This window comes from Gracilinanus agilis, chromosome 3 (genome assembly GCF_016433145.1).
Source record: "Gracilinanus agilis isolate LMUSP501 chromosome 3, AgileGrace, whole genome shotgun sequence".
NCBI classification, from domain to species: Eukaryota; Metazoa; Chordata; class Mammalia; order Didelphimorphia; family Didelphidae; genus Gracilinanus; species Gracilinanus agilis.
The window spans coordinates 360536861-360554191 of NC_058132.1; the positions used below are offsets into that span (position 1 = coordinate 360536861).

Sequence of the window (17331 nt, forward strand, 5' to 3'; positions counted from 1 at the left end):
TTGTTTGGAAAGTGTTTTGTAGTTGTTTTCATATAATTGCTGTGTTTGTTTTGGTAGATAGATTCCTAAGTATTTTATATTGTCTAGGGTGATTTTAAATGGTGTTTCTCTTTCTATAGGGTTAGAGAATTCTTAAAAAAAAAAGCTATTCAGTGTTATCTGCATGCAACGTAGTTACTCTTGTAGACATTGGCAGAGATACGAAAATTAAGAAATGATGTTTTCTTCCTTAAAAGAGCTTGAAGTTCAGTAGACCACTTTACAGACAAGTGAACTTATTAGGTGGTAAGCCTTGGTTTCCTTTCATGCACAAACGTTACATGAAGTCTTTCATATTAATAGTAGGGGACACCTGATAATAAGAAGGACTGGCACTAGATGAAATTAGGTTGAAGAAAATCAAAAGAATTAAGAAGCAGTTCTAGCCTTCAAGAAGGTTATAATCTAATTAGAGTAGTTAGATAGTGGCAGAGGGGGAACTATGAGGATAAGAATGTTATTATTCCAAGGTAACGTATTTGCCAATGTGAAAGCGGCTTTCTGGAGATGATACTTTGATCCAAAGGAGTACATGGAAAATGGTCGAAATTTAAGACACCACAACTGGCTGCAAGGGGAAATAGTTTTGGTCAGCAGTATCAGATCACCCCTTATAAACGTTTTGTATTATTAGTCTCCTAAGCAGTCTAGCCCATGCCTCTTGTTAAAATTGCATTTCTGGAGCCATTTGCTACCACTAGATGGCATTATTCTCTGCCCACATGTATTTGATTCTCACCAGCCATATTCATGAAAGCTTAATCAACTTGGAGTCCATCAATTTGTACAACTGCCTTCTTTTTCTGGGCAAACCTTTATGAGAAACCTTATCAGAAACATTCTGAGAAACCTCAACTAAATTGTTATCCGAGGTCACCTCCAGCTCTTTTATTAAACTTTTTTTTTCAGTGAATTCTACAAGGTTAGAGGTTATACTGTTTCTCCTGCAGGAGCTATATGGGCTCAATCTGAGGAAACAGCCATCTAATGTTGGTTGTTTTTTTTTAAAAGCTTGTTTCCTTTTGATTGAGGGGAAAGATTAGAAATCAAAGTGCTGGGAGGTGAGCATGACTAAAATTCCCAATATCTTGCCCATGTCTATTTTTAAAATATCCAAGAGGCAAAAACAAAATGACCATTTTTCAGAAGTGTCTTCCTCTAAAGAATAACAGTTTGGGTATTGCAAAGGACTTCGGAGATCTTCGAGCTGGGTCCTATTGTACTTAATGAAAAAACCAAAGTAGGCAAATATTAAGGATTTTGGCCAAGGTCATAACATTAGTTAGTAGCAGAGCAGGGAATACAATTTTAAACATCCCAGCTCTCTAATTTGGAACCCTTTCTACTGCATTCCACTATCTGCCTCTCTTAGTTGTGAATATATTAATGACTTTATAATCTTGCTTCTAACATTTCTGAGAATCTATTGAATAGCTTCATGAACTTCTCAATGATTTTGTTTGGACCTTACCTTGCATGTATACATATCACCTAATCCTAGGAATTTGCTGTCTTTGGATTTTTCAAAGGAATACAAGGCTTCAGTCTCAACTATGATTATTTTTTCTATTTCCTACCTTAAAAAGTCCAATAGTTAAATAGCAGTTGGAACAACACACTGAGGATGTATAACAAAAGTTATAATGTAGACCAGACGACTAGATTACCTCTGATCCTTGAACGAGGTTAGTTAAAATCCAATATTTTTTCCCCTAAGAACTCCAAAGAATCCTTTTGTCCTCAAACCAGTGTATGCTAATAAAATGTAAGCTTTATGAGAGCTGGGACTGTTCCTTTACTGTACTTGTATTCTGAGCACCTATCACAGTTTTGGGGATTGGATAGGTGCTTAATAAACACTGTTTTATTGGCTGATATGATGTTACTTTCTCACAAAAATAAAATATAAATCTCTAAATTTGGTTCTAAAATCATATGATTCCATTTTGTGTATTTTATTTCAGGGAGTCCTGGAACGTGAAGAGAGCAAAATTCTTCATTTCCAGTTTGAGGTCTTGGAGGCCAAAGTAGAACTTGAAAGGAAACTTGTAGAAAAAGAAGAAGAAATTGAAAACTTGAGGTATTTAAGACTGATATAATGAGGTAGTCACTATGTAATTCCTCCATTAGCCTTCACCAAACTGAACTCATTATGTATTTATAGTCACACTGCTCTTCTTGTTCTCATTTAACATGTCAAAATTGAACACACTAACCCAGAATCTCTGTATGTTCAAACAATCATTTCAGTAGCCTTTCTTTCATGGAATGAACATGTATATGTATGTATTTGTGTGTATGTATGTGTGCATGTGTGCAAGAGACAGAGAGAGAGAGAGAGAGAGAGAGAGAGAGAGAGAGAGTTGGCTTTGTCATGGCTACTAGCCTGAACAACTTTATTATATATATAGTCTTTGATGTTATAAGGGGAAGGGGTACCTATATAGGTAACATAGTAGATAGAGTGCCAGATGTGGAGTCAAGAACTCTCAGTTCAAATCTGACCTCAGACATTTCCTAGTTATGTAACTCTTGTCAACTCACTTAACCCTATTTGCCTTAGTTTACTCATCTGTAAAATGAGCTGGAGAAGGAAATGGCAAACGTATCAGTATTTCTGCCAAGAAAATCCCATATGACATCACAGAGGGTTGGACACAACTAAAATGACTATACAACAGTTGGTGGTGGTGGGAGGATGTACTTTCCTTTCATGTGTTGTCTTCTTTCTACCCTGAGATTATAGGGGAGTGATCATGTCTATAATTTCTTTGATAATAACTAAAAAATTATGCCTTTACCTATAGTGAATGTTCAATATAGCAATATTTCTCAAAGGGGGTGTGGTAGCACATCAGTGTGCCATGAATTTCACTAGACTATAAAATTTTTGATGAGATACAATTCCAGATTTTTAAAATTACAAATAATTTGACTTAAAATACATTTCTTATCCAACTTATGGAAGTATGGGGCATATATTCATGAAACTGATAAAACCTGCCTAATAGGCAAGCATATTGCATATTGTTATTATTTTTCACTCATGTCTAACTCCTTGTGACTCCATTAGTTGTTTTCTTGGCAAATATATTGAAGTGGTTGGCCATTTCCTTCTCTAGCCCATTTTACAGATGAGGAACAGAGGTAGAGTTAAGTGGCTTGCCTGGGGTCAAATAGATAGTGAGTGTCTGAGGCCAGATTTGAACTCATGAAGATGATGAGGTTTCCTGACTCCACTCTAACCATTGTGTCACTAGCTGTATATTACAGAAGTAGCATCATCATCATCATCATCATCATCATCATCATTATATTATGCAGTACAAGTATAATAGCTAATAATGTAGTATAAGTATAATAGTAGAAGTATAATACATAATATTATGTAGTATAATAGTACAAGAACTTCAGTTCTAGGAATACTTTAACTTATAAAGAACTCAACAAAAATGACAACTTTTTGAAGTGCAATTGTATTCCCTCTCTGGGCTCAGGGTGTTTTCTCTGGCTGCCCCCTAGACCTGAAATACTCTCCTCCATGTCTGACTCCTGGATTCCTTGATTTCCTTCACGTCCTCGGTAAAATCCCTCCTTTATAGGAAACCTGTTTCGATACCTCTAAATTCTGGTGCTCTCCCTCTAATAATTTCCTCGTTAATACATAGTTGTTCGTCCATTCTCTCCCCCTTAAATCACGACCTCTGTAAGGGCGAAGGCTGTCATTTGCCTCCTTTTTTCCCCCAGTGGTTGGCACATACTGGGTGCTTAATAAACACTTATTATCTAGCGGATTGATGTGTAGATCTCCCAGTTTTCCTGGGTTGATGCCCACTTAAACATTTCAAGTGTTATGATTCTGGGAGCAAAAAAAGTATTTTTGAGAATCACTGCAATAACTGTTAGCTGACTGACATCGACCTTAAAACAGGGTGCACCTAAGCTAGGTGGCTCAGTGGATTGAGAGCCCAGCCTACAGACAGGAGGTCCTAGGTTCAAATCTGGCCTTAAACATTTCCTAACTGTGTGACCCTGGGCAAGTCACTTAACCCCCATTGCCAAGCCCTTACCACTCTTCTGCCTTGGAACCAATAAACAGTATTAAGTTTAAAGCAGAAAGTAAGAGCTTTAAAAAATAACCCTTAAAGTAAGAAAGGTTTCGGTTGTTGTATAGCAATAGAACTTTAGCTTACTATACATGCTGTTGTTCCCCAGGGACCCATTGCTTACTTTACAGCATCTGGTTGCATTGGCGTGAAGGCAGAGATCTAAGTGACTTCTTGAATCTCTGTTGAAGCAGATTAGCTAAGTAGTCAGGCCACTAAATTTAAAAACTGAGCCAAGGAAAGAATCCACACCCCTGAGTGCTTACTATAACATGCTGAGGATGTTAAATATGCCATTTCGCAGTCCGTTAGTTAAATGAGGAGAATAAAAGGAGCCTTTTCTCTGCAGGCGGTGACAAAGATCAGCGAATCTGTTTGCAAAGCCCTTCCAACTTTATAGATGAAAGGTATTATTATAAACACAAGGAATTTTGTGATTACCTTTTCTATACAATTTGAAAGAATGAATCAAAGGGCATTTATTAAATGTTTACTATGTTCTAAGCACAGGGCTAAGAGCTGGGGCTATAAACAGAAAAGCAAGCCAGCACCCATTCTTGAGGAACTCATACTTCTTAGTTATGTGACCCTGGGCAAGTCACTTAACCTATTTGCCTCAGTTTCCTCCTTTGAAAAAGGAGATAATAGCACCTACCACCCAAGGCTTTGGTGACAATCAAATGAAATAATAATTATAAAGCTCTTGGCACAGTGTCTTGCACATAATAAGCAGTATATAAATGTTAGCTATTGTTGTTATTGATGATGTTGTTATCCATAGATAGTTTCAGTCATAAAGCAAATGAAGAAGACCTCTATGATCCTTATGATACAGTGGCAAAGAGATGGTAGTGCATCTTCTTTTATCATATTTATATATGAATTAAAATTTTAAATGGTAAAATGGTATGAGATATGTCTTTTGACTCTACTGAATTTAAGTGAGGCAGAATTGGACAAAATCATCAGCTTCGGTCTCTTTTCCAGTCATCGAAGGCAAGTGACAAAGCAAAAATCAAGACAGCTGGTGATGGCTTGGGATGCAGTGGATGACCTTGGCATCTTTGATGTCTAACCAAGCTCTAACTGCTCCACAGCTTGCTTCCACCACCTTCATGGCCATTGGAACAAATCATTCTCATCTGTTCATCCTACTGGGGGAAGAAGTCTTCACATGCTTGTGCTAGACATTTTATAGTTCACTGACAGGTCCAAGACATGTTGATTACCCTCTGGTTTAGTCCAACTACTGAGATGGTTTTACCAAGGTGTAGTTGTACTTGTTACAGCTTCTTGGAGCCATGAGTGAGAACTGAGTGGCAGGTGGCCACCAAAGGAGGAAAGCAGCCTTAAAAGAAGGGCTTGGCAAGCCCACACAACAGAGATATTAGTCTTCCCTGGATACCCCATATATCTAAGACTAAAGATGAAAGACAATTGGTGCATGGCTTTCTGTTAGAAGATTATTGTGCAATCAGTGCAGCCTCTGAGACTGAGATACAGAAGTGCACCAGCCAGCATTGGTTACAGCAAATGGAGAAGTTTTGAATCCTGTGGATAGTTCACTTTCCTTGGCAGTATGCTTTCCAGGGATGTCCATAGATAATGAAGTTGATGCATGCATTGGCAGAGCTAGCTCTTTTGGGAAGGCTCTGAAGGAATGTGTGAGAGAGAAGAGGTAGTAGGCTGCCTACCAAATTGAAGGTCTACAGAGTTGTTGTGCTGACCTCTTTGTTGTTTATCTGTGAAACTGGTGTCTACCAGTGCCATGCCAAGACACTGAATGGCTTCCATCTGAATTGTCTTAAGAAGATTCTGAAGATCACCTGGTGAGATCAGATATCAGACCCTGAGGTCCTTTCTTGAGCTGAACTATCAACCATTCAGACTCTACTCCACAGGATGCAACTCCCATGGATTGATCATGTTGTTTGAAATGCACATTTGCCTAGAAGACTACTACAGAGAACTCACAAAAGGCAAACACTCACACAGAGGTCAGAAGAAGCCTTTTAAAGACACACTCAATAAGTAATGCACATGTATGTATGCCTTCGATCTTTTCTCTCAATTGTCTCCTCAATTATTAGGAAGAATGCTTTATCCATGGGCAAGAGAAGAAAGAAATTCAAGCCTATAGTTCATCTGTCAGATTCATCATATGTTTGGAAAATATTTTTTAAAATAAAAAGGAAAAAGTTTTTATAAATTCAAAACTGTTCATGCACACACAAACACACACACATACATACACTCTGTAATTGACTGATTTCCACAGACCATTGTTGAATGAAACTCTTACATAGGTCAAGTTTTTAATGAGTATGTCAAATAAAATTCAGCTATGACTCATGCATTGGTTACCTATGCCCTAGAATGTGAAAATTTCGGCCTAAACAATGGATGGTAGTGATTGATTCATTTCTGCTTCTAAAGTCCTACATCAATGTTCAAATGGACTTTCTTGATGAAAGACAAAAAACCTAGGATTCAAGAGTTGCCCTACTTTGAGGAGGAGGAAAATAAATGCCTCCTTGCACAGTTAAATAAAACGATATCAGGTAGTGTCAAATGACTACCTATAAATAAACCCATCTAAGGAAAAATGAATCCTCAGAGAGGCTGTATCTCATCAGGCACATGTGAGTGCTATGGAGCAATTTGCCTGTTATTATAATCTCAGTGCAAAGGAAGCAGTAGATCTAAACAGCTTTCTAACAGTTTGGAGAAGAAAGTACTGAAAGCTAGGCATGAGAAATGGAGAACTCAACAATGGGGAGGGAGGAGAGTGGTGGCTGAGCTATTTAAGAGTTTTCATCAGTGATTCATAGCACTTATAATAATAGATACATTCAGCACAGACACAAGAATGTCTCGATAATCCATCTCCACTCTGGGTGGTTGTGAGCCACTCAAGTCACATGACAGTGTTCCTGGAATGCCACAATGGCAAAGTTTATGCTACTGTGTATGAACATGTAATGGCTCCTAAGTCATGGTAGATCAAGGGACCTAGAAGGATTGGACCAGATCCCAGGAACAGAGAATAAAAATATCCTCAAAACAAGAGGGGATGGTAACATTAAAATCAAAGAAACCAATCATAAAACGAAGTGGTGGTTGTTTAGTTTTTCAGTTGAATCTGATCCTTTTTTGGAGGTTTTCTTGGCAAAGATATTGGAGGACTTATTTTACATATGAGGAAACTGAGTAACTGAGTGAAACAGGGTTAAGTGAGTTGTCTAGGTTCAACAGCCTGAAAGTATGTGAGGCTGAATTTGAACTCAGATCATCCTGACTCCAGACCTAGAATTCTACCCATTGTGCCACTTACCGGTCCCCCAAAAGCTAGGCTATCTAAAACTGCTTAGTAGTAAATTGATCCATAAGAATGTGGTTTAATTCACATTTATTTATGTGCAAAGCATTTTTTCCAGTGGGAGAGATACAAAGATAAGTTCTTGCCCTCAGGAAGCTTGATGTCATTTGTACACATATTTCCCCCAACTATAATACAAAATAATTTTTAAATGCAAAAGAGACTTCAGAAAAAGACAACAAAAGTTCTGAAGTATGGAGTGTGTATAAAGGAAAGCAAATAATCCAATTAAGTATGGTTTATATGAAGTAAAAGAGTTTGATTAAAGGCAGAAAAATATGTTGGCAGATACCAGAGGACAAGAGTCTGAACTTCTCTCAATAGGCTACAAGAATCTTTCTTTTAAGTTATTTAGAGGTGCAATGTGGGGACAGTTAGATGGTCCAGTGGAGAGAGTGCCAGGGCTGGAGTTGGGAAGATTTGGGTTCAAATCTTGTCTAAGACACTTCCTAGCTGTGTGACTCCCATTTTCCTAGCCCTTGCCCTTCTGTCTTAGAGTTGTTACTAAGACAGAAAGTAAGGGTTTTAAAAAAAAAAGTGAAATGTAACCAGTTCTATACCTAAGAATGTTCAGAATCTTAAGGTTGAAAAGGCTCTCAGAGGTCATCTATCCAACTGAAACCTGAACAGTAAACCCCTCAGTATAATATTTTGAAGGGTAACTCAGAAAGAGGAAACACCCATTTTATTTTCTCCTTTTAAATTACAACTTTCTCTTAACTCATGAATAATGCAGGCACTTTATATTCAAAGTTTTTTCAAGGTCCTGAAAACAAGTTAAAGAAGTTTTAATGCCAACACTTTTATTGAATATGTATTACTTTTATAGGTACTTGTGAGAAACTACCTTCCAATATTTAATCATGTTCTCCTTCCTCTTCTATTTCCTCATCTCCCAAAGTGGAAACATCATTCAAGTCATTGCCGTCACCCTCTTCTTCCCACAAAACACGATCTTCATTACCATCCATACTGTTTGATATACAACATTTTAAAAATCCAACGACAAAGGACTTGGTGGAGATTTTGTCCCAAGTGGTTCTGACCCAGTTCCCTAATACAGTGACCAATGGTTTCTTTATTTTTCCCAGTGGAGTAAATTTGTGATTTGTGGTATTCTTTCCTAAAGTGGTCTTTGAATGGCTTTTTAATGACTACATCTAACACTTGTAATTGTGATGTCATTCTTCCTAGAATAACAAATAGGTCCATGCACATTTCAGCAATTCTCTGCTTCACATTTTCAGTCAGGTGACCCTTAAACATGTCAAGTATGAACATTGCTCTCTGGCATAGTTATGCACAGGGACACCTACCCCAGACCACATTTGACCAATCTAACACAAGTTCTTAATTCATCCATCCCTCTTCCTGCACATGAAAGGTCACTCCTGATGGTAACTTTTCCTTAGGTAATATTTTATGCCTTAGAATTACGCAAGGAGTCAGTTTTCATCTGTCAACTGTGACTACAAGCATGATGGTCATTCCAATTTTCTCATTTCCAGTGGTTTTAATCAACACTGATTTGGTGCCTTTAGTATTAACAGTGACATTTGATGTAATATCAAAACAAACAGGTGTTTGGCCGGCATTTCCCATCTGCCCCAGAAGATAGCCATGCTTTTTACGTATGTTGAGGTACACAAAACACAACTTATGGTTTCAAAGCTGGAAGTGCTCTAATATAGTGCAAATGCAAGTTTCAAAGGTACATTTTTTGGGGAAAATATTGCACTATATTTGGGCTAATACGGTATCATCTGTGACAAGCAGTCATTCAATCTTTGCTTAAAACCATCTAGTGATGGGGAATCCATTTTTTCCCATTCCACTTTTGAACTATTCTTACTAGGGTGTATGGTTTCCTAGTTGTTTTTTGTTGCCATTCAGTTGCTCAGACATGTCTGACTCTTTGTGACCTTGTGGACCATGGGGTTTTCCTGGCAAGGATACTAGAGCAGTTTGCCATATACTTCTCCAGTAGATCCTTTTGTCAGGCAATCAGAGGTAGAGTTTCTTGCTCAGTCACATAGCTAGGAAGTATCTGAGACTGATTTCAACTCAGGTCTTTCTGACTCTAGGCTCAGCACCCTATCCACTGAGCCATAAGGATGATTTCCTTACATCCAACTCAAATCTGTCTCTCTTCAATTTCCATTATTTGCTTCTCGTTCTACCTTCTGTGTCAAATAGTACAAGCCTACTATTTTCAGATCATAGACTTTCAAATAGCTGGATATAGCTATGATGTCCCTGATCTAACCCTCACCAAAACTTCTCTTTACTAAACATCCTTCATTCTTAGGAGTATAGGATCTTTGGACAGGAAGTGGCCTCAAGGGGGCACTGAGACTAAATCCATCATTTTATAGCTGAAGAAACTGAGACTTGGAGCAGTAAAATGACTGACTCATGGTCCCTCAGACAGAGAAGATGATAGCCTTTTTCATCATGAGTTTCTTGACCTTGTCTTGGATTCTTGCTTTGTTGGTAATAATTAAGTCATTCGCAGTTGATCGACCATCCATTGTACATTTTTGCTGTTACTATGTACAACATCCTCCTGGTTCTGTTCTCTTCACTTTGCATCCCTTCATATGTCTTTCCAGGTTTTTGTGATCATCCTGTTTGCTATTCCTTAAGGCACAATATTCAATTACAATTATGTATTCCATTAAAATTATGTACATGACTTGTTCAATCATCTCCCAGTTGATGGACATCCCTTCACGTTCCAATTCTTTGCCACCACACACACACACAAAAGGTACTATAAATGTTTTTGTACAAATAGATCCTTTCCCCCTATCTCTGAACTCTTTGGGATACAGACCTAGTAGTTATAAAGCCATTCACCACCATAGAAGGAACTAATGAAGTCTAATGCAGATTGAAGCATACCATTTGCACTATCTCCTTCATGAGTTTTTTTTCTTATATAAGCAATACAAAACATGATGAATGTAGAAATATATATTGTATGATAGCCCACATACAATCCATATCATATTACCTGCTATCTTGGAGACGGGAAGGAAAGAAAGAGGGGGAAAACATGGATTGCAAAATGTCAGAAAATGATTATTAAAAATTATATCAAAGGAGGGAAAGAATCTGAAACTCAAAATTTTTAAATGAATGCTTAAATTATTTTTACATGTAATTGTGGAAAAATAAAAATTTTTTTAAAAATTGTATTGATATGTAGTCTGGAAAAAATGTAATTAAAATTTGGCATAAAAAATAGTAAAAATGGGATTCCATCTCAATGTGACTACTCAAATGTTACATTCTTTCCATTATGCATAGTTTTTTTCACCCAGTCTTTAGTCCCTTCTGTTCTCTCAGCATCCTGATGGCATATGTCCCAACTTGTTGATGTCTTTCCTAAAATGCAGAACAATACAATATTCTATATGTGTTCACTCCCACAGGCTCATCATCTTCCTGGTTCTAAATGCTAGGCCTCTCGATGCAGCCTAAACTGGTATGAGTTTTCTTGTCTAACATACGTTTGAGTCATGCCAAGATTACAGCTGACTAAGACCCTGGATGCTTTTTATGCAAAGTGGTGTAATTTCATGCACTTAGGTTAAAAATAAAAAGAGATGTGACTAGATATTTATCTTACTAAATTTTGCCTCATTAGATTTAGTCCATTGGTCTAACTTAGATCTTGATTTTTTTATCTAACATACTAACTTTCCTTTGTAACATCTTCAAATCTGATCATAATGATAGGTAACATGTCTATGCAAGCTAATACAAATGCTTTACATATATTAATTCATGTGATCATCACAACTTTGCTATTATCTATTTTACAGATGAGGAAACTGAGCCTGAAAGGTTAAGAGATTTGATTAGCATGCCACCTCTTCTTTCTCCCACGGGTTATTGATGAAACTGCTGCAAAAATCCAAAGACATAACCCTGGCATACTTCTCTAAAATATCTCCTTCAGGCTGCCATATACAAATTATTAGTTTTGGACTCTTTGGGTCTAATCCAATACAAAAAGCATTATTAAGGCTGTGCTAGATATTACTCTAATGCCTAAGTCTCTGCCTACTGGTACTTGCTAGATTCCGGAATAGCAGGATTAAATGAAAAACAGTCCTTACCCCAAAGGAGCTTATGTTCTATAGGAGTGATTCAACATGTAAATACAAATATTAGTATAACAATTTAAGGAATAATTTGCTCTGGCTATTCAATTATTTCTGAATCCTCCTAAATATCATCACTGTAGAGCACTTGTTTCAATATCGTCCAAGAGAATATCTTGAGAGACAAATGCATTTTGGTAAGGTACTTGATAATTTCTGTGGCATTTCCCTTATCTCCCAATTCATAAACTATACCCTCAATATTATATTCTATAATTTTTCCAGGAACCAAAGTTAATCTCTCTGGCCTATAGTTCACAGACTCCACTGTCTTCCCTCTTCTGACAATTGGGATTGCCCTTGTCCATCTCCAATCCAGTATCACTTCTGTTCACAGTTTTTCAGAAATGAAAGATAGTGGTTAAAAAATCACATATGTCAGCTCTTTCTGTTCCCCAGGGTATAGTTTGTCCAAGCCTAGTGATTTGAGGACCATGATCCTGAGACAATTTGCTATGTCAATTTGAGCTGCCACTATACTTATCTCATCTGGAGATCTAATGGTGATGGTAATGTTAGTGAGGTGGTTGGGTAGTAAGTGCATAGGAAGAGACACTTGTCTGACTCCCCCACCCAGGGGATTCTAACCTTTTTCTTAGGGGGAACTATATATGATTTCCTGAAGTCTTATGATCACTGTCACTTACTTGTTGGTGGTTACTGTTAACAGTGGGAGTTTGGTTGCTGTCTGAATTCTTTCTGCTAGGAATATCTACTCATCTTTTCATAGTCTGCTTGGAGATCAATTAATTAAATCTTAGACATCTACAAGAATATGAGAGTAACAATTTTATTTGTTAGGAAGCTCTAGCTACTCACATATGAAAGCTTGACTTGCGATTTAGGTGAATGCCAGGACTTCAGTAAACACCAGTCATGCCTTCTAAATTCCAAACTGAATCAAACCAAGGGAAAATAGAAGTTACATTTTTGTGTAAGAACCATGCACTGTATGCAACATATTAATAACAGAAGTCCAAAGGGATTGCATTTAGTAGAGCCCAGATGGCTATGAAGGCTTTGACTACTTTATTTGGTTTAGATTTTAAATTAGTTTAGTCTGTTAAATAATTATATTTATTTTGATATCATGGAGGTTTACTTTTATTTTTTTTTCCATTCGATACTGGATTTGGACACATCTTCATTTATCTTCCCCCCTCTCAATTGTGGGCACACTTCAGGTAAAGGAACTTTCTAGCTTTCTACAAATTTCAAGAATTTGTACAGTTCTTACTTTCTAGGTCATGTGATAGAGCATTGATGAGGTAGTTTATTCTTTTTTCATAAAAGACTCCAAGCAAGAAGACTTTAAATACATCCTGAAACAACAATCACGATAATAGTTAGCATTTATATAGAGCTTTAAGGTTTGCAAAATGCTTGGTACTCAGACCTCATCTCCACCCCCTGCTCCCTGGGACCCCTCTGATTGGAAGATGAAATGGAAAACTCCCCAAACTTTGGCTTAAGAAGTGTGTCCAGGAGAGGCACCACCTCTTCATTTCCCATCTACCTACACTGCTTTGGACTTTTTCATCATGACCTTTTACTTTTCATCTTCCTTCATGTGTCATCTTCCCCCAGTGGATTGTAAGCTCCTTGAGGGTAGGCAATGTCTTTCTTTTTTGTGTTTGTATTCCCAGGACTTAGCAGAGTACCTAACCCATAGTTGATGTTGCATAAATGTTTACTGACTGACTTGACAAATGTAATTTCATTCTATCTTTACAACTACTCTGAGAGGAAGATGCTAGCTAACAAAGACCAAGATGCTTAATGTAGACCAAAGCACCCAATGATGCTTCTGTGATGAATGACTACCTCATCTCCTTTCCTTCTTGTAATCATTTTCCAGAAAGTTCTTTTACTTCTCTAAAGCTGAAACATGACAGAAGCATAGTGAGTTAAATGAAGATGCTTAATTCTGACCAGGCATCCTTCTCTGTTGTCTTATACTTTTTTGGCAGAGGATGGCTCCATTCATCCCATTGCTAAGCAACAAGAGTTGAGCTCATATTTGACATCTTTAACTGCCACTTTGGTTCCTACAGACCTTATTAGTTAATTAATTCACAAAGGTTTCTTAAAATGAAATCAGGCAAATTAGAAAGAATAATACCAACATTCCTCAGATCTAGAGACATGATAATGGCAGGAGGAATTTGCTTTAAATTAATGTTTTATCAGTTAAATAATTGTGTTTGTTATGATATAAGGGAGATTTCCTTTTAATTTTTTTTATTTGATGCTAAGTTGGCCACATTTTCATTTATCTCCCCCCACCCCTTCCTTGAGTTGTGGGTATGTGCTCCAGGGAAAGGAACTTTCTAGCAAACTGTTCTTGGCTATGGAGTCTCATTTGCCTATGAAATGAAAATTTCCTCAAGGTCATCTCTTAAGATTTCTTTAATCTATATTGGCAGATATATAGTCACACTGATGAAGAACAGCTTCTGAAACACTTGTCTGCTAGTAGATGTTTATGAAATGTTTAAAAAAATTAAATCCCACCACTTTCAATTTACGATTGAGTTGAGCATGGTTGCAAAACTACTGCATAACTATTTGTTATTGTAACAATGGAAAGTTTGAGTAGAATAAATTCCCATGTAGAGGATTTTGACTCAAGGCTATTCTGAATGACTCTTAGAAGAAGTAGCTTTGAGAGAAATATTCTGGTGCTGTAAAAACACCACTTGGTTTCTCCAGTGTTAGAGATTTAGAATTCCTGTTAAGTTCACCCACCCATATCTGTCTGTATCACAGTCCTCCCACCCTTATTCCTTATCCCAGTCTGACATTTAGAAGAAAAGGAATTGGAGGTGGGAGAGGATTGCAGAAAGAAATAGTAAAATAATTGAAAGAAAAAAGTGCAGATGAAAGAGAAATATTCAACCAAGGCAGTGGATTAAGAAAATACTAATACTTCTGCACAAACAACATCCCTGCTTTCTGATTCTAACCTCTGCTTATCATAACAATTGACATTTGTATATAGGGATTGCCAAGTGCTTTTTAATCTCTGCAACCACCTTGTGAAGTGGGTTCTATAATTCCCCTTCATTTTACAAATGAGGAAATTAAGACCCAGAGAGGTTTAGTGACTTATCATGTCTGATGTGAGATTTGAACTCGGGTCCTCCTGACTATAAGCACTCTCTTCACAATGCCTCTTTGCCTGTGTTCAGAGACTCCACCTGCCTCCATCTGTCATATGTCCTATCATTGGGGAATGAGCTATCTACTCACCCTCCACCTCTCAGTTCCTCTTGTGTTTGTGAAAGAGGCCTTTGATCTTTACAAGCTTACTCTATTAGACATAATTAGACAGTCCTAATTCAAATTCCAAATGATCTTTTTCTGACCCAGCACCTGACACTTTTTCCTCTTTATGCTGCTAGCTTCTATGAGGAGAGGAAAAACAAGGCTCCTTTTGCTTCTCTTAAGTTCTGTCCCATTCATAGAACTTGCTAATGAGCAGTACACAGTGGAGAGCCTGCACCTCAGCAGGCTCACTGCTGGGCAGCTAACAGGAAGCTTTCATCCTTTGCAAATGAAATTGCTGTACAGTCTGGAGGACTACAAAGAAATCTCGCAGCCTCCCTGATACGATGCTCCCATGATTGGTGATTTCATTCATGCAGACAACTCCCTCTGCCCATTCACACGTCTCCCTTCATGCCTTCTCCTCTATGATTTTTGTCCATTTCCCCCCATAGCTGCTCCATACAAACTCTACTCAGCCTACCAGAAGGCTTCCTCATGGGTTTTTCCTCTTGGGGTTCCACTGTATTACTCAGGCTCCCTAATGAGTTGTTAATAGTCTTGCGTGACTGGTCCACCTACTTTTCAGACCCAATCCAATTAGGGTTTCCATAGGATCATCTTCTGTTTTCTAAATTAATTCTTTGTTGTTTCCTTTCTGTTCCTTCTTTAATATAGTTCCTCAATTAAGCTCTTACTACATACCAAGCACTAGAGATAGAATGCTAACAATTCACAAAGAAAGGCTAAAACAGTCTCTGTTCTTAAGGAGATCACATTCCAATGGATGCAATATACAAACAATCATGTAAAAGTCAAAGTAAAGAAAATGAAGTTTGAATAATTTCTCCATCTGCCTTTCCCCTGCTATTTGAATGGTCATTGTAGACTTTATTCTATTGGCTAATCACTGACCACCTTCTGAGGACACCCCAAGACAAATGTATAATCCAGAGGTCTTCTTTAAAAAACAAACAAGCACGAAAACCTTACCTTCTCTCTTAGAACTGATACCAAATATGGATTCCAAGGCAAAACAACAATAAGGACTAGACAACTGGGATTAAGTGACTTGCCCAGGGTCACTCTGTCAGGAAGGGTCTGAGGGCAGATTTGAAGATTTGAATCCAAGACCTCCTATTTTTTTGGATTAGTTCTCTATCCATTGAGTCACCTACCTGCCCACTAAAGGTCTTTCTGGAAAAACTTGTATGACATTTCAAGGGAGAGACTATGTTGGGGTTGACTGGATGAATGTTGCAGATATACTTTTTGCAGAGATGGATGTTAGATGTAGGGAATTAGTCTTTTTGTCTATAAATTGTCTTGTGTTTATAATATTATACCCCACATACAAAACTAATTTTCCCCTCCCCCCAAATTTTTCTTTTTTCATAACAAGTTACTCCATTATCTTCAGCCTGTAATTTCACTGATGGATGCCAAAAACATACTTACAGGGGACTTCTTGAACTGGGGTATCTCTTCATTGCAGCCTATGGGCATATATCTAGACAGGGAAGCGGCCTCAAATCTCATCATGAATGTGTAAAAGGCTCTCTCTTATGCAGAGCTGGCCCCAGGGTATCAGGAATTAGAGTGATTTTTTTGCCCTAGTCCTCCTGTCAGGAGGCTAAAACTAAGATATACAGCAGGAGCTGTGTGCAATTCAGTTAGATCCAACAAATATTAAGTACCTACCATGGGCAGAGAAAATTAGACTTAAAACATTCTGGTATGTTGTCATGGGAAATTAACTTTTTATTTAAAACTTGATTGTTAAGTCCTTAAGAGCAGATCCCCTCTTGGCCTTATTTATCTTTAAATAACCCATCCTAGGGGCTGGGAGAGATTCATGGAATCTTGGACCTGGGATAGACCCTGGAGTTTATCACTTCATTTACAGAGGAGGAAACTGATGTCCACAGAAGTTAAGTGATTTGGACAAAGTAAAACATCTAGTCAAGTGACAGAGCTGGGATCCAGTCTAAGTCTTCCTGTTCAAAATCTGTTGGTTTTCCCACTAGAACAGAGTCTCTTAAAAAATAAGGGATATGCATGGACTCACTATTCTAATGCGTCCGTCTCAAGTTTCTCTTAAGCAAAAACATTACAGATACAATTTTGTTAGCTCAGAAAGTAGAAACTCCAAATTCTTCTTATTGTCTAAATTACTGTAAACTCAGCAGGTAATCCTCCTCTTCCTCTTCGTCTTCTTCTTCCTTCTCCTTCTCCTCCTCCTCCTCCTTCTCCTTCTCCTCCTTCTCCTCCTTTTCCTCCTCCTTCTCCTCCTCCTCCTCCTCCTCCTCCTCCTTCTTCTCCTTCTTCTCCTTCTCCTCCTCCTCCTCCTCCTCCTCCTCCTCCTCCT

General features: G+C 37.8%; 1 protein-coding gene across 1 annotated transcript in view; it reads left to right on the forward strand.

Moving 5' to 3' along the window:
* Positions 1-17331, forward strand: part of MYH15 (myosin heavy chain 15) — a 163626-nt gene that overhangs the window by 80868 nt on the left and 65427 nt on the right. Inside the window, 1 exon segment of the mRNA XM_044669192.1 lies at positions 2004-2119. Coding sequence (XP_044525127.1) covers positions 2004-2119 — 116 coding nt within the window.